At 34.6% G+C, this 27,898-nt stretch overlaps 4 protein-coding genes across 5 annotated transcripts in view; all 4 read left to right on the forward strand.

Annotated features, from left to right (window-relative positions):
* LOC135144590 (nuclear pore membrane glycoprotein 210-like) overlaps nt 1-3,112 on the forward strand; it is a 31,978-nt gene extending 28,866 nt beyond the window's left edge. The window contains exons 16-21 of the mRNA XM_064076618.1: nt 1,644-1,788; nt 1,841-2,073; nt 2,124-2,291; nt 2,342-2,480; nt 2,538-2,606; nt 2,714-3,112. Coding sequence (XP_063932688.1) covers nt 1,644-1,788; nt 1,841-2,073; nt 2,124-2,291; nt 2,342-2,480; nt 2,538-2,606; nt 2,714-2,937 — 978 coding nt within the window. The 3' untranslated portion in view covers nt 2,938-3,112. The remainder of the gene's footprint in view (nt 1-1,643; nt 1,789-1,840; nt 2,074-2,123; nt 2,292-2,341; nt 2,481-2,537; nt 2,607-2,713) is intronic.
* A 4,321-nt stretch (nt 3,113-7,433) lies between these two features.
* Nucleotides 7,434-9,623, forward strand: LOC135144668 (uncharacterized protein). The gene is made up of 5 exons (XM_064076725.1): nt 7,434-8,230; nt 8,391-8,627; nt 8,676-8,843; nt 8,888-9,078; nt 9,129-9,623. Exons 1-5 carry the CDS (start codon nt 8,188-8,190, stop codon nt 9,453-9,455), a joined length of 966 nt encoding a protein of 321 aa, XP_063932795.1. The 5' UTR covers nt 7,434-8,187; the 3' UTR covers nt 9,456-9,623.
* A 93-nt stretch (nt 9,624-9,716) lies between these two features.
* On the forward strand, nt 9,717-11,641 carry LOC135144669 (uncharacterized). Its single transcript, XM_064076726.1, has 3 exons — nt 9,717-10,536; nt 10,592-10,813; nt 10,864-11,641. Exons 1-3 carry the CDS (start codon nt 10,513-10,515, stop codon nt 11,113-11,115), a joined length of 498 nt encoding a protein of 165 aa, XP_063932796.1. The 5' UTR covers nt 9,717-10,512; the 3' UTR covers nt 11,116-11,641.
* A 9,395-nt stretch (nt 11,642-21,036) lies between these two features.
* On the forward strand, nt 21,037-22,096 carry LOC135144827 (protein cortex-like). Of its 2 annotated transcripts, none has more exons than XM_064076927.1 (4): nt 21,037-21,221; nt 21,279-21,458; nt 21,505-21,637; nt 21,863-22,096. In XM_064076927.1, exons 1-4 carry the CDS (start codon nt 21,180-21,182, stop codon nt 21,982-21,984), a joined length of 477 nt encoding a protein of 158 aa, XP_063932997.1. In that variant the 5' UTR covers nt 21,037-21,179; the 3' UTR covers nt 21,985-22,096. The 2 variants fall into 2 exon arrangements, with proteins under 2 accessions (XP_063932997.1, XP_063932998.1); XM_064076928.1 differs by having other exon boundaries at nt 21,279-21,455.
* The last annotated feature ends 5,802 nt before the right edge of the window (nt 22,097-27,898 follow it).

The following is a 27,898-nucleotide window of genomic DNA, read 5'->3' on the forward strand; positions in this document are numbered from 1 at the left end:
CGGGAGATTCTTGGGTACTCATGGTGTATTATTTTGGCAGCTCATGGAGATTTTTTTTGTAAATTATTTAAAACAATTTTGGAGGAATTTGGTGTTCTATTTTTGGGAAATTCTGACCTGACTTGTTTTTGAGTTAATTTTGGGACCCCGTTTTGTTACGGGTTATTTTGAGGTTCTAGGTATACCTAGATTTTGAAAGTGCGTTGCAGCCTCTAGTGTCTTTTCTTATAATAATTTAATTACATTTCTTAGAGGATACGTCATTTGCTCAAATCAGTCTTTATCCCCGCCCACCCACTCTGTCTTTTATTAGAGGGTATGTATTTGCCAAAATCAGTCTTATCTTAGCACGAACTAGCCCCGCCCACCCTCTCATCTTTTCTTAGAGGGTATATCATTTACCAAAATCGGTCTTATATTAGCAAGTACTAACCCCGCCCCCGCGCCCTATATTGTCAGTTTTATCCTAGCTATTAGCTGCTAAGATAAAACTGATTTTGGCAAATGGCATATCCTCTAAGAAAAAAGTGGGTGGGTGGGCGAGGCTAGGAGCTGCTAAGATAAAACTGAATTTGGCGACATTACGAACTTACTTATATGCACAAGGCAGGAATTTCGAACATGCTTTAATGAATTTTTCTTTTATTGGTTATGTTTTTGCTTATAATTTATAAAAGTCTTATTATTATTATTTTTTGTTTATTTATTTATTTAAAATAACAGCTTGTTTTATTAATAATAATGCCCAATCATTAATGACTACTGCTTGTTATGGTTATTGTTTTAAAAAAATATATAAAATGTGGATTTCAGTCACCATTTGACTTGTATAAAATTACATTTTTTTCGTAATCTACACCATAAAGAATGTTTTTATTAGTTTTTTGGGACTTCCGAAACCCCCATACATAATGTACTGAAAGTTAATCCGCCATTTTCCAGACACCCGGTATAGTGCTATCTTATTCCACATGTTGCGCTTTCTATTTCATTGACCCCTGACCAAAATAGCCAGTATCCCATATGTATTTTTTCATTCCATTTCATTTCTTTTTGATTTATGTGATCATTTCTCTTGATAATTTTTTCTACTAATTCTTTTTGTGACGTTTTTTATGTTCCTTATACGGATTCTCAACCTACCACATCTTTTATCTTTCTTGCTCCTTTCGATTCATTCCTGTTCATTGGCTTAAATCATTTCCGTGTTGTTTCCGTCTTATCCATCCTTCCATCGTCTTCTAGTGTTTTGTTTATTACTTATTTCCTTGGTGTTATTTTCTTCTAAATTCCATATCTGAATACTCTTAGGAAAATTGAAAGTTGAATATTCTTACTTGAGGAATAAATAAAGTTACTTCAAGAAAGGTGTGACTGAGAGAAAGATGACCACGCATACCCTACTCAATTACTCTTGGTGATCTCTTACGTCTCCAACAATAGAAAGACGTTTGAATCTTTAACAACCTCCAAACCAGTTGGGAAGACTGCGATTTTAAATTTGCTATTACTTTTACTTCATTTTGCTTCTACGCTATGGCCAGGCTTCTAAAGATCTCAGTGTTTTTCGAATCGTTAAATGTATATGTTTTTAATGTAGTGGTATTTTTTTTGGAAATGTTTTTGTCATGAAAATGTTGTAGATCCAAGGTTGGCTGTGTGATCGTGCCTTTCATCGATCGATTGTACCAACACCTTTTCGCTGCTTCGTGAAATTTACCAACGAGACGGCTGAACTAGACGCTAATGTTATATTTAATCTACAAAGTGGTTTCACTTCGGATTTAGGTAAATGCACCATCTACAACAAACAACACAAAACTTATTGAACGATTTTTAGGTCAATATCATTGCAAAGTTGTAGCGACAGGATCCAACACATCGGAAGTTAGTCTTCTGAGGACAAATGTGTCATTTTGGGCTATTTCCGACGAAGGGGAAATCGAGTCTGAACCATTGATACTGCCTTTTATTCCAACACCTTATGTGCCTCCAGAGTTACCTATCGGTGACAACGGAAACATTGGAGAACTTGTTATTACAGGATTAGACTTTGTGTTAAGTCAAGTTGTGGTGCGTATGACTTCGTTGAATGTTAGAAGATACTAAGTATTACATTTTAGGCGCAAGCAGCTGATACGAGTATAATTTACTTAGGTAAAGGACACCTCATTGACGAGAATCATAAAGTATTCCAAGTGCATCTAGTAGACTACCATCCGAAGTTTGCTGATCAAGAAGACACCATGGGAATTTTAGTCAGATCACCAATGACCGACCAAGTTGCAAGGGTAATTTAGCAACAGTTAACTGGTACAAAAAAATATTCAATTTTTTTAAGGTTATGGTCAAAGTGTCCAATAAATATCGAGACGACATCTGTATGAGCAAGTCTCCTATATTCAGATTTATTCAATATTACAAACATGCAATCATTATTGTGACTTCAATGTTGATTATTTTCTGCATCACGTGTTATAGTAAGTGTTTAAACATTAATGCAGGTTATGCTCTTAATTTTTTTATTCTTTGTGCAGTTTATTCACGTTATATGCAACCTGTGGTCAACGTTAATGTACATCCAAATCGATCACTTTTGGGAGCAGGTATGTGAAATTTTTCTGTTGATGTTTAATGACCCCTAAAGTATAAAAAAACGGGTCCCCGTTTCCGTTTGTATGTCGTCGATATTGACCAAACATTTTTATTGTAGCGGGCCACATCCAACCGGCTATTTACCCTCCAACATCCACTCCTGTGGGTATGAACAGAAGCGGTTTGCTACAGCCGACAATTCCGAGGCTGTCTCCTACCTCACCAATTTGTACAAGCAAAACCAATTGCACATGCGGAAAAGTGCGGGAACCTGTGTATGGTGACATCAGTTCGTTTGCAATGAACAGTCCAGAATTACGAAGAAATCGTAGATTTTTGTGAATAATGTGTTCAGTTAGAAGATTGTAAATTACCCTAGGTTGTTTTGTACATACTCAAAATGTGCCAGTCTTTTGTACATACCCTTGTTATGAAGTACGTTTCTTTTTAGAGAGGAGGCCCGAATTTACTGTACTTATTTTTTTACGAAAATACAAACATTTTTTGGTACAATTTTTTCACGACTTGCTTTTAAAGATTTTTTCAAACTAATCAGAAAAAACTTAACACAATTAACTGTCGTTCGAAATTTTTATGTCAACTTTACGACTTCATTGTGATAACTAAGAACCCGTGACATTAGCATTTGTTTTTTCGGTTTCTTTTTTTTTAATTAGTTTTTTGAATCTTAACAGATAAATAATAATTCACACTTTATGGTATGGATAAAATATTATTTGAGTATTTTCGATTAACAAATTAAAAAATTATCGCGGACTTTGTACTAAGAGGATGTAGAATTAGTTGACTCCTTCCGCCAACTAAAGATGGAATGGTTTTTAAGAGACATGGTGAGTACACAAATTATTACTACTCGAGGGAGTTTGGCGAGTATGCTAGTAAGCGTACATACCGTGGAAGAAAGAGTATATTCTTTCGTCCATGGTTTTAGAGTACAAATCAGTGGTGTAACGACGTTTAACCATAAATCGTGATAAAAATCTGATTACTTTTATCACACATCCCTAACAAAAATCAACTTACACATACTACCCACTAAATGCACACTAATTCTTTTGTTTTCTCGAGGTTTCATAACTCTTATCTATAGTATGAAAAAAATTGATCTTCCTTCCTAGTTTGTTGGCGATTTTAATAGATAGATGAAATGTCCGAAACTATTGGATCCATTGTTGTGAAATTTTATGTGTATTGTTACATTGATCGGTGATTAAAATCGGCGTGGGTAAAACTCAACAATTTATTTCTTAGTAACTCAAATTGACACGACTACTTAATTACACAGCGATTACGGATTTGACTAGACTCTACTTCTCCCATTGTCTGGACATAACTAACTGCTCCTGACGGTGTTTCCCATTTAAAGAGCCACGCGGTCCTTCTCGAAACGCCTTCGTCACCGCTTCTAGACTTGTCTGGAGCACCCACCGCGACTTCCGCTTCGAGGCGTTTCTTTAGCGATCATCGCCGCACATACTAGAAAACCCATAGGCGTCATACCGGGGCAGCGTAGTGGTTTAGTTCGTAACAGTATTTTAGGAATATCGTAAAGATGGTAAAACATTATCAAAAATTTATTTGATCATCTCTACCAAAAATTTGATGACATCGTTTCAAAATTTTGCAAAGAAAATCTCATTTAAATTTCATGAAATAAACATATTCTAGATTTCTAATTTTATGGGGGCTGACCGTAGCCAGCCGGCACTTAGGGCTCTCAATCTATCCAACTGCTTGAATGTACTTGAGTAATGCAGAAGGTGGGAACTCCCTGATTTTGCCATACTAGGCCAGATGTCCCGCGAAAAATTCAAAATTTGGCCTTGGCTGTGATCGTCTAACAAAAAGGAAACCTACGTTGTGTATGTGTTTTTTTTTTACATGGCGGGAAGACGTTCTTTCATACAAGTGAACATACATTACGTGTGATTCGAGAGCGCAACAAATAATAGTCAAAATTGTTTTGGAGGGGCTAACCTGGCACTCCTCTCAGGAGGAAAGAATCTGCGAGGATTCACTCCTCAGCCTCAAAAACCCCATATCGTATATTCACCGACATATTACATTTCAAATGAAACACCTTAAAATATGAAAGAAAAGACACTCGCGAATTGACAGACATACACATGAAAAACGAACGCAAAATCCTATACACTGTTTGGAATCAATGCAAATATTTGAATATAACAAATTGAATAAAAACAAAGCAAAATTTGAATTAAAATAACTGGATGCAAATACACAAGTTATTACGGGCGTGTGGCGTCAGATTTTAAAGTTCCGGCAGTTAATATGAGCACAACAAAAGTACCCCTGGGGCGTTCTAGCATAAGCGGAGTTTGGGGCTACCGGTCGGGGCTGTTCTCCCCCCTCGACGGTGATTTTATGTGTCGCAAGCCTATCTGTACAACATATTACACGTCTCTAGGACGAATAAAATGCCGTCCGAATCTATCCAAACCTGCACCCTTTGTGCAGGCGACGCGATAAGATCTCGCCAGCTCGACTAGGAACCGCACTTCGCTTCTGCCACGTTTTCTGTGTTATTTAACCTCAGTTCCATTTTTAAATGTTCAGTCTCTTTAACTCTGATATTAACAACAACTGAACAAGTGTTAAAGTTTCAAAGAGCAATAAACAACATTTAAATTCGCAATACAATCTTGTGACATTTTAAACAATAAATAATTCTTATGTGAGATTAAAATTGGACACCAAATAATTTATACGATGGAAACATTCATCAACAAAATATTTACAAAACAAAACTAGTAAAGATTTATAAAATAAAAGATCTGGTGTGAAATATTGTACTTGTGCAAATAAAAATATTATGTGAGGTTAAAACTGCAGAGCATGAAATTTACGTTCAATGAAAATTATACAACAAAGGAAAATTATTGAGGTCAAAACTGTGGGATTAGAGAAATATTGTATGAGGTGAAAAATTGCAAAGTTAACAAAATTTACATGAGATTAATATTTGTCACACTTTCTCAACGATTCAAACAAGAGTTTACATTATGTCAAAATATATCATGATCTAAGTGATTGGTTATTTCAAAAAAACAATTTACTTTGAGTGTTTAAAATACCACGAACTGGTTACCCCAACAAAACACATAATAAACAGACACAAAAATATCCAATCATCGTTGCGAGGAAAAAGCGTCTCGGTGATGTAAATTTTTATCATTGCAAGGAAATACCTCGAAGGTGTTATTTTAGCGTTGCGAGGAATAAGCCTCATTGATGTTATCAATCTCTAGCGTTGCGAGGACATGCCTCGATGAAAAGTAATCAATCTGTAGCGTTGTGAGGACAAGCCTCGATGAAGTAATCAATCTTTAACGTGGTGAGGACAAGCCTCGATGAAGTAATCAATCTGTAGCGTCGCGAGGACAAGCCTCGATGATGTAATCATGATAACGACGATAATAACGATGGTAACCGCCTAAGGGAAGAAATTATTTTAACCGCCCGCCAGTTCGCAGTATAATGAATTTTGTTTAACTGCCGTAAATGAACTATTAGCAATCTTGTGTGAAGAATTAAGAAGTGTTATAATGTAACACTTACGTATATGCATCTAGAAACCCATTCGTAATTAAACAACAAAGGTGTTTTCCTGACCAAGTGAATTTCATGAAATCTTCTAGCAAGTGGTTTGTTTAAATGATCCTGATTGTTAAATTGTGTTTACACTAGCTTTAAGATTAAGAAAAACTAACTTGACTGGTGAATTTACAAACAATAAAACAAATTTACAGCACGTGTTCCGCGTTGAAAGACGGCATGTTTTTTTGATTAAAAGCCGCAAGAATTAGCCGCGCGGGTTGGGGAAAACTATCGTCATAGAAATTACGATTGATTGTCGTTAAACAAAGGCTTCCTCCCTTTTATTAACTACCAAACCAACTAATTTAAACTAGCTCTTACCACGTGTTTACATTCACAAAAACACATTCAGACTGACGCTCCGCCATGCCGCCCTCTGTCTAACCACCAACCCACTAACTAAAATCCCTAGCGCTACTAATTGTCTTAGCTATCCAGCAAGCGTTATCGTGCACCTGGTTGTCTATGTTTAACGATTTTTTAATAATTTTTTTTCTTTCGCAAATTCAAATTATTCAAATGTGATTTCGCGCCGCTGTTAATTAATTTCAGCGCGAAAATTTTGATTCAAATTCAGCGAAAAGAAAACCCCAGAAGGTATACTTCCGGATTACTAAAATCTCACTAAATTTGTGCGCAAATGACCTGCTTAGGAGATATTTACGTGTTTACGTTTACGTACTCTAATTGTGTGGGCAGAAAAGGTCTTGTTAAAGTCTTTTTCACGAAATGTCGAGTCTCTAAAAGCCCAGTGTGCTTCACGCCCTATTAAAAACATATTTATAAACGTGAACATTTTTGGTCCGTGGATCATTTAGTTATTGGAATTTTTGCAACTAAAAATACATGTGTATTTGGTTGCCTATATTTGGCGAAACCAAAAGCCTGTGAAATCTAAATTATAAAATTACATTCAAAATGAGCAAACTGGGTAGAATATACACACTCTTGAAATGTTTGCGACTTCTATGGTAGGTATCTAACCGATTTTCGTTTTAGATAAGCAATTAACTCTAAATTTACTCATAATACAAGTAAATATTGACATGTTATCATGTGCGTATCTGTCATCAGTTTATCAGTGTCACGGTGGTAGAAGTAAGGTGTGGAAACCTCATTCATAACTTTCCTCAAAATCATTGGTAGAAAACACAAATCGCGTGGTTTGGATTATATGTCATTATCTGTCCACACCGCAGCGACGTCTAGAGAGATCAGTTGAAATTAAGTAATAGAAAACTGTATTAAATCTTTGACATTTATGCCAATGTCATTTATTACCCAATCACAAATGTCGAATCATCCACCAATCACACGATTCACACCAAAGACCAACCACAAACCGTAGTGCTGTGATTTATTTTCCCTCCAACGAATCTGTCACTTATTTCATTCATAAATACACTGACAAGTTGAAATGTTAATACATAGATGGACATACTGTGCTGCATACTATTTCGTAGTAAATAAGCCTACTGGGATGCGTGTTTTATTCAACAAATTGGAGCGGCTTGTTTCCACACCTTACTTCTACCACCGTGATCAGTGTCAAACAACAAGTAGTTAATTCGTCTCGTACAAATAATCTACTCGTACACATGTCCCATAATTTATTTTTATCTCTATTTCTAATTTATTTCTGTTTTGCAATTAATTGTTCACATGTGGAGACAAAAAATAACTGCGTCTTGAAAAGCGACACATCCTTGGCAATTCCACTCTTTTTTTTACAAATGTATTTAACAGGTTTCCATCTACCGTCTCTGTCTAATAACATGGACATCGAACAGGTGACGGACACACTACAAATGTTGAAGTTAAACAACAATTTCTAATTAAATGAACACAATCATTGTGATAAATGTGGTATTACAACTAACGACGTTTAAGTAGCACGATACCGCGTCCCTCCTCTAGGTGTAATAATTACTAATAATTAGTGTAGGTTAAACAATGACATTTCCATCATTTTTACAAACGATTCAAGACTACGTGGGTAAGTTATTTAATATTTATCCAAAATGTTGCCTGTTTTATTCAATACGCCTTATTTGTTACACCTTGTGTCGTTTTTAAAATCTCCTAACGAACACTAACCCCCAAAAAAACGGCGCGAATTTCGCAATCGCCAAATATGTGACCTAATTTTATTTTAGTTGAATACATTGATATTGACTATTCTTTGTGGTTAACATGGTGCTTAGCCCCTTTGCTCATCTCGTTTCTGCTTCCTGTATTGATAGCCCTATTGCTGTACCTGACTGCTTTTATTTTATACATTTACAAACTGCACTGGAGGAGCATTCGCATAACGTTACAAATAGGTGACAAATGGGACGCTGCCAGGAGAACTGCAGCAGCTGTCTGGGACGCACATGGTTGGATCTGGCATGGTAAACCCTCACGTTCGTGCCTGTATAATCTGTAGCTTTTTTTTTCAGGATACGAAATACGGGGCTTAGAGAATCTTCCTGAAACAGGTCCAGCGCTGATTATCTACTACCATGGCGCTATTCCCATAGATATTTACTATTTTTTAGCGAAGACGATGGTTTTAAAAAATCGACTAGTCCACACAGTCGCCGACTATTTTTTATTTAAACTTCCAGGTCAGTTTGGTTGTGCATCCAGTTAGTCAAGTAATGGTATTTAGGTTTCAGTATTATTGCTGATTGCATGAAAGTTATTCCGGGCACTATTCAGTCGTGTTCTAACATTTTAAAAGAAGGGAATTTGCTGGCGATTTCCCCTGGGGGTGTGTATGAGGCGCAGTTTAGTCATCATTACAATTTAATGTGGAAAAGACGTTTAGGCTTTGCTAAAGTAGCACTAGATGCGAAAGTTGTGAGTAAATGAATACTTTCTGGTTGGATAAATTAAAGTCGCCTTTTTAGCCAATCGTACCTATGTTTACTGAAAATTTGCGAGAGGCGTTTAGGACCTTGAGTATAGGTAGACGAATGTTTTTGCGACTGTATGCCATGTTCAAGTTTCCATTTGCTCCAATTTATGGCGGCTTTCCAGTAAAGATGATCAGTCATGTGGGGAAACCTATTGCCTATGACCCAAACTTGACGCCCGAGGATCTACAAGCTAAAGTCGCGGCGTCTTTGAATGATCTTATTAAAAGAAATCAGAGGGTACCTGGGAGTATTTTGTATGGGATTTTGGATAGAGTACCGTATTTTAAGGCTAAAAATTCAGTGCCACATGAAGAATAGGCTTCCATTTTTTTTTTCCTGAACATTCCTGTATTATATGTATTTTTCTTTATTGTTTTTATTTTTACGTACATATAAGTACTTAAATTTTATTTATTTTATTTACGTGAATTGGTGATTGTAAATATCGTAGTAAGTATAGTACAAATATTAAAGTTTTTGTGTAAATATGTGGTTTCTGTTCACATGTTACCGTCTATTGACCATTACGTACCGTTTTGGGAGTACAAATTTTCCACCAAGGAAAATAACGCTGACTATCTAACACTCCCCTTTTAGTTTTTTGTCTCCCCAAATGTAATTAAGGAAAATATTGTAATGAGTCATTTTGACGAATGTGGAATGTTAACGTTTTATTGTCGTTGCATAATTCTTTCGTTCTTCCAATGTTATTATGTGTTGTATGTTAGCGAATAAAAAACGGTTTGTTTTGTTTCAAAACGAGACGTGTTTTTCTTTGTTTTAATTATTTTTTAATTATCCTTTTCAAATGTTTGCTAATTTTTGTTATAATAGAAAGCAGAAATTTTGAAATTTTAGAACAGTATACAAATTAATCAAACAAATGTATTTTTTATAAATTTGTTTAGTGACTGCAGCATAAAATGAATGTAAAACCGTACTATAAAACATACTAAGAAAATTATTTGTTTTGTGTATTCAAAATTTTGATGTTATGATAGCGTGTTGTTGAAGTATTCGCTTGTCATCCAAGTAGTTCAAATTTAAACCCAAAGATGGCGTTACCACAAATTTTATTTTTACTTCCTGAGCATAAGCAAAGGAAGTATTGCAATCGACTCCGTCGGCCGACTCTCTACTTTTACATTTTCTCGACCTTTCATGACCCCTAGAAGACGAAGAAATAAGTCTCCTGTTTCCGTCTGTGTGTCCGTCTGTCTGCGGTCCCCGATTTTAATTAGACAGATAATCTCCGAAAATACTGGACCGATTGTTGTGAAATTTTGTATTTATGTTAAGAATATCATGTAGATGGTAAAACGCTAACCAAAATTTGCCTAATCATCCCCACCAATAATGTGATGACGAAGCTGTGATGATGGCTTACTTTCAAGATCTGGTGAGTTAGTATCATTTAAATATATGTTTACTAATAATGGTCCTTTTTTATATAGTCTGAAAAATACAGCCCTAATTCCTTGTGGGCAAAGTATTCGTACTTGAAAGCGACTTTCCCGATAAATAAAAATATTGACATTTCGATTTTCAAACAATTGATTGCAGTCCTTAAGCAAAAGTCGAAGGGATATTCTCCCAAAAAATCACAAGTCTTGACAGGGGAACAAGTTTTAACGTTCATTAGAAATGCGCCTAGCGAAACGCATCTTTTGAACAAGGTATGCAAAAGATTTATTTGAGTATGTTTTCTCAAAATATGTTGTTTCAGGTGATTCTAGTAATAGGGGTATTTGGTGCGTTAAGAAAAATTGAGATGGTGCAGCTCACTATCGAAAATGTTATTGATAAAGGAATTGTTATATTAGTGCAAATTCCAAAAACTAAAACCTATGAATCCAAGTCGTTTACTATAATAGAAGAGGGAGAATTGGGTGCGTTGCAGTTGGTTCGGAAGTACGCAAGTTTAAGACCACTCGGTTTAGCAGAGAAAATGCACAAACCGTTGGGAAAAATCCGATAGGAAGTGTTCCATCTATTATTGCCCGCTACTTAAAATTGGAAAATCCGAAACAACATACGGGACACTGTATTCGACGCAGGAGGCAGTTTTGATACTTTGAAAAGGCACGGAAAATGGAAGAGCATGACCGTGGCGGAGGGCCATATAACGGATATCATGGCAACGAAAAATAAAGCAGCACAATTGATTGCAAGTTCTGTTTCCTCAGCAAAAGGATCTTCATCAAACTTACTTCAAGAGAAAGCTATCCACTTAGAAAATTCTGTTTTAACCGGAAACTTTCATTTACCATCTGGAATTGCTGCTTCTTCTTTGATGTCAGGGACATTTCAAAATTGTAATTTTTATTTCGTTAGACATTAGAAACTTTTTTGACTTTTGTACATTCTGTTGTAGTTATTAATGTTGAATAAAATTGTTGAAAAAATTGGAGGGCGTTATGGTTCATAACAGCCTCTCCTAATAGCCTGGTTATTGTAGAGTTGTTAATGTGTCTGGTATCATAGCGATTATAAGAAATAATAGATGAGTGAAATATAAAACATTTTATTTACGTCGTAGGCGGAGATGGAGAGGCAATAAAAAGTAATCTGATTAATTATTATGTATTAGAACCGAATGGACTGCGGCTGCTGAATACAGGCGTACGTAAAGCGATGCTCAATTTGCCTGGAGCATGTGACATTTAAATAAATAGGTGCGAGCCTTCGGAAAAGTATACACACAAATTTTTTTACATCAACGATAGATTTGTTCTAGAACGTGGAACAAATTTGGAGGATTTCAAAATATCTTTCAAGTTCCAAAGTCCCCCAAAGAGACGAAATTGCGACTAAGTGGTTAATATTTATTTAGGAAGGCGGTTAAGAGTATAATTAAGACCTACAATACGATAAAACCTGTCTGAGAATTATATATGATATGAGTGTGTGTAAATAAGACAATAACTAACTGCAATTTCGAAAGACAATGTAATTTATTTTGAGAAAAAAAAGGTCGATTGTTCATCCAAAAAATTGGTCTAAAGAGTTTAGACAGTACTTCCCTCGCTGTCGGAAACTTGACGACTGCATGCCTATTGTATTTTTTTCTCATTACATTTTTGTAGTGGGAATTTAAAAAAAAATTGCGATAGGGTCATCAGCATTTTTGCAAGGACACGTATATCAGTTGGGATAGATGTAGTGTAATACTAAGAATAAAATTATTGTATTCCCAAATTTTCGGGAAAATGAATTGGGTCGTTTTGAATATTGATTTGTTATAATCAATAAAATAACGAAACAATTTACTCACGTATACGGCGCCGGTGTGTAATATGTAGAGAGCGGATTTCTGTCGGGCTAGGCAAGGCCAAACTCGGTACGGCTCGTACGGGAATTCATTGCGGTTGCGGACTGCACTTCGTTTATTTGAGATTAGAATAACGCTGTTTCGTTGCACTCTGTTAATTCCCGTTCTCATTTACTTAGCCGTTTGATTAATAAATCGTTAATTATATTTATGGAATTACATAGTACCGATTAAATTCAGTGATTATCTATCACCCGCTATTGAGTCCCGGCGATCCAGCGCGTCCCCACCTATAATCGTGACGTAGTCCGACAGAAATCCGCTGTCTAGTAATATGAGAGGCAACTGAAAATCGTTTATGTATAAACATTCTTAATTTAAGATGACAAGCGTAACAGCATACGTGAGAGTCAAACAGAGAAACTGTAAACAAAACGACCATCGGTTTTATTGCTTCGACTTCCGCTTATTATATAAAACATTGAGTTTTATTTTAATTTTTGACGGTGGAATTCACAATTGGTTGATTATAAACATGTCTATTCCACATTCGCTGAACCTAGACAGCGCACATGTCTGTAATGTTAAAGTCGATGTAAATAAGCGTGCTACCCTTATGTTTCAACCGAGTTTTTACTTTAAAAAATTTTGTGTCTACCAAATTGGGTTGGTCCAATGTAATACTAATAATAAGTGTTGCCTTTAATTTAATCAATAAAATAAATTGACTTCATTAATTTTTTTGAGCCACCTCTTAAGAAAGTCTAAAAAATATGAATGAAGTGATAAATCACAAGTACAGACTCATCATATTTTTATGCTTTAGATAGGATTTATTCGGCAAACTTTCGAGCTGACGTCATCAAATTTTTTGAGGGGGATTAGGAAATACATTTTGATAAAAAAGTTAACGTGCTTATGATAACTTTAATACATCTCCTATGTTTCAAAGCATTCGGTTTTGTAGTTCCTGATTAACTCAATAAAATAAATTCACGCATTCATTAATTTTTTGAGTCACTCTGTGTATGCAAATCGAAAAAATTTGAATGGAATGATAAATCACAAGTACAGACTCATCATATTTTGTACATTTTAGATGGGATTTATTCAGCAAAATTTTGGGGTGACGTCATCAATTTTTTAGGGGGGATGAGCAAATACATTTTGATAAAAAATTTACCATGCTTATGATAACTTTAAAACATCTCCAAGATTTCAAAGCATTCAGTTCTGTAATTCCTGATTAAATCAATAAAATAAATTGACGCATTCATTAATTTTTTTCGGTCACTCTGTATATGCAAATCGAAAAAATTTGAATGGAATGATAAATCACAAGAAGAGACTCACCATATTTTGTACATTTTAGATAGGATTTATTCAGCAAAATTTTGGGGTGACGTCATCAATTTTTTAGGAGGGGACGACCAAATACATTTTGATCAAAAATTTACCATGCTTATGATAACTTTAAAACATCTCCAAGATTTCAAAGCATTCGGTTTTGTAGTTCCTGAGTAAATCAGTAAAATAAATTTTGCGCATTCATTATTTTTTTTGAGTCACCCTGTATATGCAAATCCAAAAAATATGAATGGAGTGGTATATCACAAGCACAGACGCATCATATTTTGTACATTTTAGATAGGATATATTCGGCAAACTTTTGAGCTGACGTCATCAAGTTTTTGGAGGGGATAACCAAATATATTTTGACTAAAGATTTATGATGCTCTTTAGAGCCTTAAAACATCTGCAACATTTTAAAACATTCGGGTTAGCAGATTCAAAATTAAATTGCAAAATGTTGTTTTATGATTTTGATTTTTTTTCCAAAAATCTGGACGTTTCGGGTAAAAACTGAATTCGGAGTCGTAAACTACATGTGTAGGACTATGTTATTTTATACAATTTAAGACCCATTTACTATGTACAATTTTTAAGTGACGTCATCGCATTAGTGGTGGGGATGATTAGACAAATTTTGGTTAGCGTTTTACCATCTACATGATATTCCTAATATAAGTACAAAATTTCACAACAATCGGTCCAGTACTTTCGGAGATTATCTGTCTAATAAAAATCCGGGACGGCAGACGGACAAACGGACAGACGGACAGACAGACGGAAATGGGAGACCTATTTCTTCGTATTCTAGGAGTCATGAAAGATCGAGAAAACGTAAAAGTAGAGAGTCGGCCGACGGACTCGATTACAATACTTCCTTTGCTTACGCTCGGGAAGTAAAAAGCAAAGCACTACTTTTAACAGATTAGTTGACAAGGCTGTATTTATTGCAACCCTACTAATAATGTTAAAAAAAAGACACTAAATTGCATTAAAGTTTTAATATATTTATTTTAACACCGTCTTAAAAATAAAAAGCTAAAGCGTAGATAAAAAGATGCACAAAAAATTATCTCTTCCACTTATTAATCGCTCGGTGATATACTTAGTGGATAAGTGCATGTGCAAAGTAAAAATGTTCGGTTCCCTAAGTATAAATCGTGTCTTCAATAAAAGGCTACAATTTTTTTCTTTAAGATAAATTCCAAGAAATACTTCGACAGATTTAAACCCCATAGAATAAATACTGAGATAGATTTAATGAGAAGCAGTGACGCCGCTGGGTTGCTAAATAGTCCAGATGTTCAAAGTGAAGTTGGATTTATTAATTACGCCAAAGTGCGATACCATCACGGCAGTTTTCAAAAGCTCTTAAGGAACACCTCACTTCCATTAGAAACCAAAGTTTTAAACTTTTTTCCCCCCCAAAAAAATTTCATTGAATGGTGTTTCCGCTCAGTCGAATGAAACGTGGCCAGTGAAACTACGCAGAAAACCAGTCATCGGTCCACCTGAAATGATCCTAGATATGCCACAATTTGACTCACATCTATGTTAAGTAGTAAATTTTTGTGGTTTTGAAAGAAATAACAGTCATTGTAGGTCATCATGTTGCCGACTAGAGTAGCCAAAATTGTCTAACTACAATTTTTGAAAACGAAGTGCACATGTGGTATCCAGATACAGGCTGTCGTAGAGCGACAACTAATACAGGACAAGGAGTTCAACACTGCGTTAAATGGGCACCCGATGGCAGCAAATTTGCTGTTGGTTTATTTCCAAATAGGATCGATATTTGGTGTATCGTCAAGAATAAAGTAAGAATGCATTTGTTATTCTCATTTTTCAAATCCTTTTTTATTTTACCAAAATTTCGATTGTTTGCAGCAAATACATGAAAACCATTGCTGCTTGCATTTCTGCGAAATATTTTGCGTAGAATGGCTAAATAACAAGATGTTAGTAGCGGGATGCAGTAGAGGCATTTTAAGTATTTATACATCCGAATTAAATCTTTTAAAAAGAGTCTGCTGTTTTCCAAAATGCAGTATCATTAACATTACTGCTTCCTGTGATAAAAGTTTTCATGCTACAAGCAATATGAACAAGACGGTAATTGTGTGGAAGATTTCGGAGGGCCTGTCTAATTTGCAGACCACAGTTTATCTTGCAGACTGGGGGTTAAAAATGCTGCAATCAAGTCAAAACTTGACAATTGCTTATTTCTCAATACGAAGATTGTTGATACAAAATTTCAACCCGTTCGGAGAAACCGTTAAAAACCACCCCCAAAACAACCTTGCAGACTGGGGCTTAAAAATACTCCAATCAAGTCAAAATTTGATATTCGCTAGTTTCTCGATACGAGGATTATCGATACAAAATTTCAGCCTATTCGAAGCAACCCTCAAAAATCACCCCCAAAACAACCTTGCAGACTGGGGGTTAAAAATACTCCAATCAAGTCAAAACTAGACAGTCGCTTATTTCTCAATACGAGGATTGTTCGTACAAAATTTCAAGCCGTTCGGAGAAACCCTTAAAAATCACCCCCAAAACAACCTTGCAGACTGGAGGTCAAAAATGTTCCAATCAAGTCAAAACTCGATATTTCTTAATTTCTCAATACGAAGATTGTTGATACAAAATTTGAACCCGTTCGGAGAAATCGGTGAAAACTACCCCCACAACAAGCTTGCAGACAGGGGCTTAAAAATACTCTAATCAAGTTAAAATTTGATATTCGCTAGTTTTTTAATACGAGGATTATCGATACAGAATTTCAGCCTATTCAAAGAAACCCTCAAAAATCACCCCCAAAACAACCTTGCAGACTGGGGGTTTAAAATGGTTCAATTAAGTCCAAACTCGATATTTCCTAATTTCTCAATACGAAGATTGTTGATACAAAATTTCAACCCGTTCGGAGAAATCGTTAAAAACTACCCCCGCAACAAGCTTGCAGACTGGGGCTTAAAAATAATCTAATCAAGTCAAAATTTGACATTTGCTAGTTTCTCAATACGAGGATTATCGTTACAAAATCTCAGCCTATTTGAAGAAATCCTCAAAAATCACCCCCAAAACAACCTTGCAGACTGGGGCTTAAAAATACTCTGATCAAGTCAAAATTTAACATTTGCTAGTTTCTCAATACGAGGATTATCGTTACAAAATCTCAGCCCATTTGAAGAAACCCTCAAAAATCACCCTCAAAACAACCTTGCAGACTGGGGGTTAAAAATACTCCAATCGAGTCAAAACTCGACATTTGCTTATTTCTCAATACGAAGATTGTTGATACAAAATTTCAACCCGTTCGGAGAAATCGTTAAAAACTACCCCCACAACAAGCTTGCAGACTGGGGCTTAAAAATATTCTAATCAAGTCAAAATTTGACATTTGGTAGTTTCTTAATACGAGGATTATCATTATAAAATCTCAGCCTATTTGAAGAAACCCTCAAAAATCACCCCCAAAACAACCTTGCAGACTGGGGGTTAAAAATCCTCCAATCGAGTCAAAACTCGACATTTGCTTATTTCTCAATACGAAAATTGTTGATGCAAAATTTTAACCCGTTCTAAGACACCGTTAAAAACTACCCCCAAAACAACCTTGTAGACTGGGCCTTAAAAATATTATTACCAAATCGAAACTTTGTGTTTAGTTTTTATCTATACGAGAAGTAATAATGTAAAAAAACAGCCTTTTTTAAGCTGCTCTTAACAAGTACCCCAGAGCGATCTTCTATACTGGAGCTTAAAAATACACCAATTGAGGCGAAAGTTACCACTTGCTGAGTTCTTTAAACAAAAAATTATCATGTTAAGTTTTAGTTACCTTCAAGCAACTTATAAAAATGATTCATAGTTCACATTCATTTAAAGTAGGTACAAGTAGCAGAAAAATTTCAGACACATATAAAGAAACAGTATATATTTCTAAAGCACCATAGAGGTAGAATGAGAGGAGGGAAGACAGTTTGAAAAAATTACTGGTACCGCGCTTTCTACTAGGGTCCTAAATGGTTCTGTCAGGTCCTCAGAGAAACTGGTTGTTCCAGTGGCGTGCTCGAAAGCGTTTGCGGGATACTGGGCATAAAACAAAAATAATTTCATAAGAAAGCATATAAAAGCAGCAGCAGCAAATTTACTTGAGTTTTTAATTGGTTAAGATTGGTTGCGACGGTCGTCGTGTTATCTCCACCGTCGCGCAAACCGAGCTAATTCCTACAACAATGCGTCATCAGTTCATCACCCAATGATCTTAATATGCATTGTTAATTATGAAAAATATTGTTTTGTTGCCTTTTATAACTTTATTTTAATGCATATGTTTTTAGTAACCATTCTCATATTCATAATTATATTTTGCAAAAGCGTTGAATTTTTATTTTTGTTTTTTTAATTGTACTTTGCATATAAATTTGTTAAAAAAAGTAATATATATAAATTAATTTATTCTAACAACTTGGTTTTATTTATAATACAGTCCCTAAGTAGCAAGTTTTTGTTACCAAAATGTTATAATAAAATCAAGCTCCAAATTAGAGGTAAGGATTTTGCCATACTACTTTTTTAATGGGTTTTGAAATCTTGTACTAAGTGTAAGATCTGCGATATTAATTGATATTAATCGAGTCTCTGAAAAGGTGACATCAACTAAATTTAACATTATTGAGTTTTGACTTGATTGGAGCATTTTTAACCCTCAGTCTGCAAAGTTGCTTTGGGGGTGGTTTTTGAGGGTTTCTCCGAATGGGCTAAAATTTTGCATCAATATTCTTCGAATTAAAAAGTAACAAAATATCGAGTTTTGACTTGATAAGAGTATTGCAACAAAATATTTTTTCAAAACCAACAGAATATGAAACCCATTTCCTGTTAATTTTCTCTACCAAAACAAAACTAAACTAAGTATAATTTTTCTGGAGTCAAATGGTAATTTTTATTTCCAAAATTGGTGGGTAGATAATTTAGTATTCAATTAGTATTCAAGGGTACATTAGGACTAAGCTTTATAAATAAGGTATGTAGTGCCATTGGAAAGATTAAAATCATGTATATTTTCAAATTCTACATTTTTTTTCTTGAATTTTCACATCTATATCGTTATTTCCATCTAAGAATTTAATTTATCAATACAACTAAAATGTTCCTAAATACATGCATTCAACTAGATTAGTCGTAAGTGTAGTCCTCTTTACTTTTACTAAGATTTTCCAATTTTAAGTCACTTTCACCGCTAGTACGTAAAAAAAAGAGAGAAAAAGTACTAATATTTTTTTTTAAATGCAGCAACCTTTCTTGTTGCCCATTTTATACAATTTATGTCATAGATCATAGATTTATGTCAATTAACGCTTAAACAATGTCATACAAAATAGAATTGCAAAAAGCCATATATCAGTTAATTACCGAAGTACCTAAAAGTGAAGTTGTGAATATATTTTGGACCAAATATATTATAGGTACTCGCAGCTATATAGACAACAATTAAAGACTGCGAGGTAGCAATACCATCTGGTATTAATTTGCCAAAAAGTGATCGGCCACGAATTTTCAGAGAAATAAGTTTAGAACGATTAAGAAGAAATGCTAAAGACAAGAGCCTGGAACATCAACAAGAAGATTGATTGGCTCGATTGTTTAGAGTTCCCATATAACAGTTTATAGAGAAATAAACAAAAACAACTTAAAATACAGTAAAAAAGCTAAAGGTTCAAAACATACAGCATCGCAGTTAGAGAGAATTCTCAGATGTTCCCGGCTATTGAGAATTCATCATTTTCTGGATAATCGTGTCGTTATGCTATGTGATGAAAAATATTTTACGTTTGCCTATTCAGAGATAGAAGGTAACGATGGATTTTATACAAACAATATAGAAGAAATTTCAAATAAAATTTAAGTCGAAAAGTTTGAAGATAAAATTTTGGTTTGATGGGCTATAATATATGAGAACACCATAATAACAACGATGTAATATTTTGGCCAGTTTTAGCAAGCTGCCATGATAGTAGAATGTCCAGGGATTGGTTAGAAAGAAATAATATAAATTTTGTAACTACGAGTAAGAAAAGATAATCCTCCCATAATGCCCCCAGTGCGAACAATCGAAAACAACATTTGGGCAATACTAGGTAGAAAGGTTTACAACAACGGCTGGGAAGCTAATTTAGAAGAACAATTAATAAGCACAATCTACCAGAAAGTTAGAAAAATGGACGTGGACACCATCCAAAGGCTGTAAGACCTATGAAGACAATTTTGCGTCGTATTGAATATAACGGATCTTTATCGGTTTTCCCATTAATAATAATTAATTAAGAAATTAGCACTTTTCTGGGTTCTTTTTGAAATTCAAATAAAATTAAGTTTGAGCTTCCTATTATTACTTAAACTTTGTCTCAAAACGTTTTCTTTACATTAGGTTTCTCAAAAATTAAAAATGTCTTTAATTTTCTTTAAAATGTCTTTAAGATTTTGTTTCCTCTGAATTTTAAATTTTCTCTTCTGGACACCACTAACTTTGTATTTTTTGACTGATGATGAAAGTTTAATAATAGAGACCCCAAAAAACTCAAAACCAGCATATAGTATGTACTGAAAGAACCAAGTTAACAGCAAAAATGACGTGTAAAAACACACCCCAAAATGAGAGAATGAACGAAAAAATGCCGAACTTATGCATTCTTACATAGTAGCAACTGCAAGGTTGTTTTGGGGGTGGTTTTTAAGGGTTTCTCCGAACGGGTTGAAATTTTGTATCAACAATCTTCGTATTGAAAAATAAGCAAATATCGAGTTTTGACTTGATTGGAGCATTTTTAACCCCAAGTCTGCAAAGTTGTTTTGGGGGTGATTGTTGAGGTTTTCTCCGAATGGGCTGAAATTTTACATCAATAATCCTCGTATTGAAAAACTAGCGAATGTCAAATTTTAACTTGATCAGAGTATTTTTAACCCCCAGTCTGCAAGGTTGTTTTGGGGGTGGTTTTTAAGGGTTTCTCCGAACGGGTTGAAATTTTGTATCAACAATCTTCGTATTGAAAAATAAGCAAATATCGAGTTTTGACTTGATTGGAGCATTTTTAACCCCCAGTCTGCAAAGTTGTTTTGGGGGTGATTGTTGAGGTTTTCTCCGAATGGGCTGAAATTTTACATCAATAATCCTCGTATTGAAAAACTAGCGAATGTCAAATTTTAACTTGATCAGAGTATTTTTAACCCCCAGTCTGCAAGGTTGTTTTGGGGGTGGTTTTTAAAGGTTTCTCCGAACGGGTTGAAATTTTGTATCAACAATCTTCGTATTGAGAAATAAGCAAATATCGAGTTTTGAGTTGATTGGAGCATTTTTAACCCCCAGTCTGCAAGACAAACTGTGGTCTGCAAATTAGAAACGCCTGATTTCGGACATGGAACGAGTGTTCACCATTAAAAGCAAATCAATAATTAGAGTAAGTTAACTTTCAAGATAGAAGCTTTTGTTTAGGTACATTGCGCCTTTTTTGAAGGCTTTAGCATGGCACCCTTGGAAGAGCTCATTGTTTGCTTGTGGCTGTACTGATGAAGCTTCAGCACGTGTAACTATATGGAATATAAATACTCAAAACCAAGTTGCTCGTGAAAAAACCTGTTACAAAAATTCGTCTATAGGTGCTTTAACTTTTAATCCAATTAGTGGAGAACTTGTGGTAAGTTAATTTTCTTTATTAAACAAAAATCAAATTGGTCTTTCAGGTCAGCTATTTTGTACGTGAAGGAAGTGGAATTATCACTGTTATTTCGAGTATTGATACAGTTGTAGAGGAATTCCATATTCATGATGCTCCCATATTGTATCTTCTCTGGGGTAGTGGAGGAAGACAGTTAGGTAATAACAATATCATTAGATTAGGTATCAGGCATCAGTTACAAAAAATTCAATACATATAAGAACCATCGATTTTTATGTCGACTGTTTGAAATTTCTGGAGACATAACATCAAAAAATATTTCCAGTTTGCAGAACCAGTTTTTACAATTTTTAATGTTATATAATTATGTCATGCACAGATTGTTTAGCAAATCTAGTAAAAAAATGGTATTTATGTTTCAGCCTCTGTAAGTGCGGATGAGAATTTATGTATATGGAATTTTTTTGGTAATCCTAGCATAGAAATAAAGCAAACACAAGACAACTCCAGACGCTCAAATTTGATTTATCCTTGCATTAGGTAAACATTTTAATCTGTTCCTTTTAGTGTTGAAGGTTTTTATATTTTGTAATTTGTTTGAATTTTTTCACTTCAATGTGTGTCACCCATCATCACCGCATATACTAGATTTTTATAGAAACGTCTAAACAGTAAAATATATATTTTACTGTTTAGACGTTTCTATAAAAAATTATTATTACATTATACAAATAGACTACATACGTGCTGATATAAACATTATTTTAATTAGGTCTTGTTTTATTTTTGCGTGTAATGTGTAAGGAGCGAGTTTTTAATGGAATATTCCTAAAATTAGAATTTTATACATAGTCACACACATGGACGATATTTTATTAGAATGGACACGGAAGTATTTTTCGCTTTGAACCCACTTTGTACTGGGCAAATTAAAATCACCAGCTACTCAAATCACAAAATTTGAAATTTTACTACAAATTTTGGAGACATGCAATGATGAATAATAATCATTAATTCAATAGGGGAATTAAGAATTAGGAAGAAAATAAACGGTGTATAATACTGTTACGTTGTTCGGTGATTTAAAAATCGGCGTAGGTAAAACTCAACAATTTATTTCTTAGTAACTCAAATTTACACGACTAATTACACAGCGATTATGTACAGAATAACTCCGAGTCGACTGGAATGGATTTGACTAGACTCTACTTTTCTCATTGTCCGGACTTCACTGACTTCTCCCGACGTGGTTCCCATTTTAAACAACAACGCGGTCCTTCTCGAAGTCTTCGTCACCGCTTCTATGCTTGTTCTTTAGCGAATGTCATCCGGCCGCCGTCACCGACGTGTGTCATCTACCATCGCCGCACATACTAGAAAACCCATAGGCGTCGTACCGGGGCGACTTATGGGCTTAGTTCGTAACAATACATATAAGGACTCCCACCATAACTATTCACGATTCTAAATGTTAACATTTAGCATGAAAGAACGAAATTTTGTCAAATCATATTATGTAAAAAGAAAATTCTGTAAAAACAATTCAAGAACTAAGAGCACCTTTCAACATTTGAAATAATGTTTTCGCAAGAAAAACGCTTCATATTTGAGATAAATAACAGAAGCCTTCAGTCGACCACTTTTAAAACAGACTGAATTTGATGCGTTTTTTTTTTTTTTGAGAAATTATATTTGTACGGATTTCTTGAATTAATGCTATGCCAACTCTAGAAAAATGTGAATTTACTTTGATATGTCGGTCAGGTCAAACCACATCTCAACTGCTAAAAATTTGCTGATCTTGTTTATGTAGTAAATCCCGTCACTTCTTCGATATATTACTTTCCGAGCGTAAGCTAAGGAAGGATTGTAATCGAGTCCATCAGGCGGCTCGCTACTTTTATATTTTCTCGACGTGTCATGATCCCTAGAATACGAAAACATAGATCTCTCGTTTGCGTCGGTTTGTCTGTCTGCAGACCAATTGTTGTCAAATTTTTGATGTATATTAGGAATGTCGTATAGATGATAAAACTCTGACCAAAATTTGTCTCATCTCTACCACCAATGTGATGATGTCATCTCCAAAATTTACAATAGTAAATGTTATTTAAATTTAGTTGTAGTTTATGAGCCCTTTTGAGTTTTTACCCTTCCCAACCAGATCTTTGTAAAAAAAATCAAAATTTTGTAACATCCTACAATGTAACTTTCAAATTGCGAAGGGGAATGTTCTGAAACTCTTCAATCGTTATAGAATGCTTATACATAAATGATTTTGAGTCGCCTCTGCTAATACACGCGGCATACGTGAGTAAACTGTTTCGTTATTTTACTGGTTATATCTATGTAAATCAATATTCAAGACGACCCAATTCATTTTCCCGAAAATTTGGGAATACAGTACTTTTATTTTTGGTAGGTATTACACTACATCTATCCAAACTGATATACGTGTCCTTGCAAAAATGTTGATGACGTAGTGAGAAAAAAAACATAGTAGGCATACAGTCGTCATGTTTCCGACAGCGAGGGAAGTACTGTCTAAACTCTTTAGACCAATTTTTTTTAATGTTTTTTTGCTAATTTATAACAAAAAGTATATTTTAACTACATATTTAATTTAAAACTGTTTAGTGGATATCACAAAAAAAAGTTTTAAAACAAAAAACGAGTCCGTTTAATAAAAAACGACTTAACATTGACTGGCAAAAAAACGGCACCCAGAAATATTTCGTAAAAACACTTTAAAAATTACTATTACATATATGTATCTAGTGATTGTTATTTTATTAAAGAACCAGTCGCTATTATTACAGGAGCTAAAAAACAGACAAATTATATAGGATGCAATTTAATTTAAGAAAGTAACAGAAACAGTTTAAAAATTTCAGGGTGGCCAGTTTTTGCTGATCAGTGTGTGCAATGAAATGGCACTAATACTACTTTCTATGTATATAAATACCAAATCCAACAGGAACTGAAAACTAAATATTCCGGATGTGCAGAAAAGAATTTCTAATTTCCTCTACATTGTATTCATGAAGTCCACATAAGGCATAAAATTGTCAATATTCTTTTGTAATATTTTTTTGGAGATTGTGATATATTTGTATTGTATACGCGTTTGTGGAGATAACAAATTTCATTCTCCATTTGATTACCTTGAAGTTTTGTTAAATCTAAATCTCGAACAAGGTCAACAGATGCTGTGATCATGTGAAAAGTGGGTGAACAGCTTGTGCAAAGTCTAACTGAATCTACTGAGGTTTCTTGCCTTAGTTGTCTAACAAATGAGAATGCTAGGTTCGTTGATCATGCGGTTTTATTGCAGCATTTGTGCGGCGATTCTAGTGTAATGTGTGACGTATTCAATGAGGTATCTTCTCTGGATAGTAAAATTTACTCATCACTCGCTATTTGATAGTTGTGCTACTGTGCACCTGTTTTCTCTCTTTTTATGTTAACTTTTGTGTTGACAACGTTTGGACGTCATATGGTCCGTTTGCTTTTATCTCAACTGAAAACCTAGAAAATAATAAATGTTTTAAAAGATTTATATTAGAATTATTTTCTAATAGAAATTATGTAAAGCCACCTGTTAAATTATGGCGGTAAATTATTAGTCCTTCTAACGGAAAGGCTACAAAGTCACTTATTTCATCAGGAAATTTCACACTTTTGACACAATAGGTGTCATTTTACACCATGCTGCAAACAAAAAAAAACAATATTAAAAAGAATTCTAGGCCTTAAATTTGCAGCTGCGTAGATTTTTGCTAGTAATAATAAAATTATCAAGTTTTTGTCAACAAATTGCCTAGTGACTAGATCAGAAATTTAAAAAATCGCTCGAGGTAATCACAATATAATGGAAAGTGAGAGCACACGGTGAACCGATTTATTCAAAAATTTTAAAATTTGGCCTTGGCTGTGATCGTTTAACAAAATGGAACCTACGTTGGGTGTGTGTTTTTTTTTTGTGGCGGAATGCGTTCACATGGAAGTGGTGGACCCCAAGGTTGGAAAAGTCCCGTTAAATAAAACACAAAATGAAGGACTCAAAATTATTTATTCTTCCACTGACAAAAAAAAAGCTGTGGCTCAGTTGTGCCGGTTGAAGACATCTCTTAATGCACAGCTACAAAAAAAAAACTTGCCTAACTTTGAATGAAATCAAATTAAACGTTCTAAATCAATGCAAATATTTGAATATCACAAATTTAATAACACCTAAGAAAAATCTGAATTAAAGTAACTGGATGCAAATATACAAGTTACTATGGGCGTGTGGCGGCAAATTTAAATTATGGCAGTCAACAAGAGAACAAAACTTTAATAAAATAGTATGCAGCGGCAGCGGCACCAGTGCGCTATAGGAGTGTGGCGATCATGGTTTTATTCTAGAACACAGCAAAATTACCCATAGGGGGCGTTGTAGCACGAGCGAAGTTTGAGGCTCGTGGTCGTGGCTGTTCTCCCCCTACGACGGTGATTCTATTCTATCGCCAAGCACTGCCGCACAGCACCCCTCCATTATGAACATGCCGTACGAGCAGGCCGTTACGGTCGCAAACTCGTGGCTATTGGGCCAAGCCGACAGCGTCATGTCATCCCGACCGCCGCTGACATCTACTCTAGGCCTGCATCATTTGTGCAGATGGCGCGACCGCCAGCTCAACAAGGAACCGCGCACTTCGCTTCCGCCACGTGTTATTGTGTTATTTACCTCAATTCCATTTAAATGTTCAATTTCTATAACTATTAACGATAACTGAATAATAATAATAATAATAATAATATTTATTAATATCAGGGACATACAAACGTGTTTGATATTCGTCATTGAAAAGTGGAGACATGTACAATAAAATTTGATAAAATTTATATAATCTAGTCACAAACACAAAAATTATAGAACACAGTAACTACATGATACACATATACATATAAACTAATATTTCAAATGAATATGATTCGTGAGAATTCTTTTAATGTGTATAATTCAGCTTTTACCAATTTATGTTTTACTTGCTTTTTGAAAACACTTAACTGCATTGCTCTATAGTTCTGAGGTAACGAATTATATAATTTGAGGGATTGGTAGTAACAGCTGTTTTCAAACAGTGTTGTTCTATGACGTGGATAACGGTAGATCTCCGTTTTTCTTGTGCAACTTTCGCTGATTAAAGCTTTTTGAAAATAGTTTTTATGTTGTTGATGAAAACATAGACATTCGTAAATATATAGCCCGGTTTTCGTTAATATATTGTATTTTTTGAATACACCCCTACACGAATCCGTCATTTTTAAACCTGCTATTATTCTCATCGCTCTTTTTTGCATAACAAACACTTGATTGTTATCAGAATTTCCCCAGAACATGATATAATATATAATAAGCCTTAAAGTTTCAAAAAGAGCAATAAACAACATTTAAATTCGCCATACACTCTCGTGAAATTTTAAACAGGAAAGGAATGTTATGTGGTATTTAGATTGGATATCAGACAATTTATATGAAGGAAACATTAATCACCAAAATATTTACAAGGTAAAAAAAACTAGCAAAGATTTATAAAAACACAAAAAGGTCTGGTGTGAAGTAAAACTTCACTTCTTCAAACCAAAAAATACGTGAGCATGAAAATTTACGTTCAATTTAAATTATACAACACAGAAAACTACTGAAGTTAAAAATCGTAAGATAGAGAAAAAATTGTACGAGGTGAAAAATTGCAAAGCTAACAAAATTACGAGTTCGATCAGTTTTAGAACAATACAGTGTGTCATCCAGATCTGACAAATAGAAACAGTCTTGTCAGAGTTGGCATCAAACGACCGACAACAACAAACAAGTGAAGCGAAGTCGGCGTCGGACGAATGCGTCGTTCGAAAAAATATGTCTTCCAGAAATGTGATCAATCCCATGGCGCTGTGCAAATAATGGTCTAATTCAAAGGAATACAATGCACCTTGCACATGATTCACAAAGTTGTTAATTTGTTCAACGAGATTTTACAGGTCAAACATGTGCTCGGTTTGAAACCACTCTTTCAACATGGCCGCTGCCAGAACAAAGAATTTACCCAATGTTAAATTATGCCACACTTTATCAACGATTCAAACAAAGAATTTACATTATGTTAAATTATGCCACACTTTATTCAAACAAAGGATATGCATGATGTTAAATTATGCCATGATCCAAGTGACTGGTTACTTTAGAACAATTCAGTTTGAGAGTTTATATTGTGGACTGTTCCCAGCTTATCCCAAACAAAACACATGATAAATAAACACAAAATGCATCCGGTGTTGAGAAAAAATGTGTCTCGGTGATATAGCTTTCCACTTTGCGAGAAAAATGTCTCGGATATTAGAAATTCTACCGCACTTTCCACGGTCCTTTCCCATAGTGGGACTAGGTTGATTTAACTACCGCAAATGGACTATTA

This window comes from Zophobas morio, unplaced genomic scaffold, assembly GCF_036711695.1.
Source record: "Zophobas morio isolate AGI-343-1 ecotype UQ-CSIRO unplaced genomic scaffold, CSIRO_AGI_Zmor_V1 ptg000108l, whole genome shotgun sequence".
NCBI lineage: Eukaryota > Metazoa > Arthropoda > Insecta > Coleoptera > Tenebrionidae > Zophobas > Zophobas morio.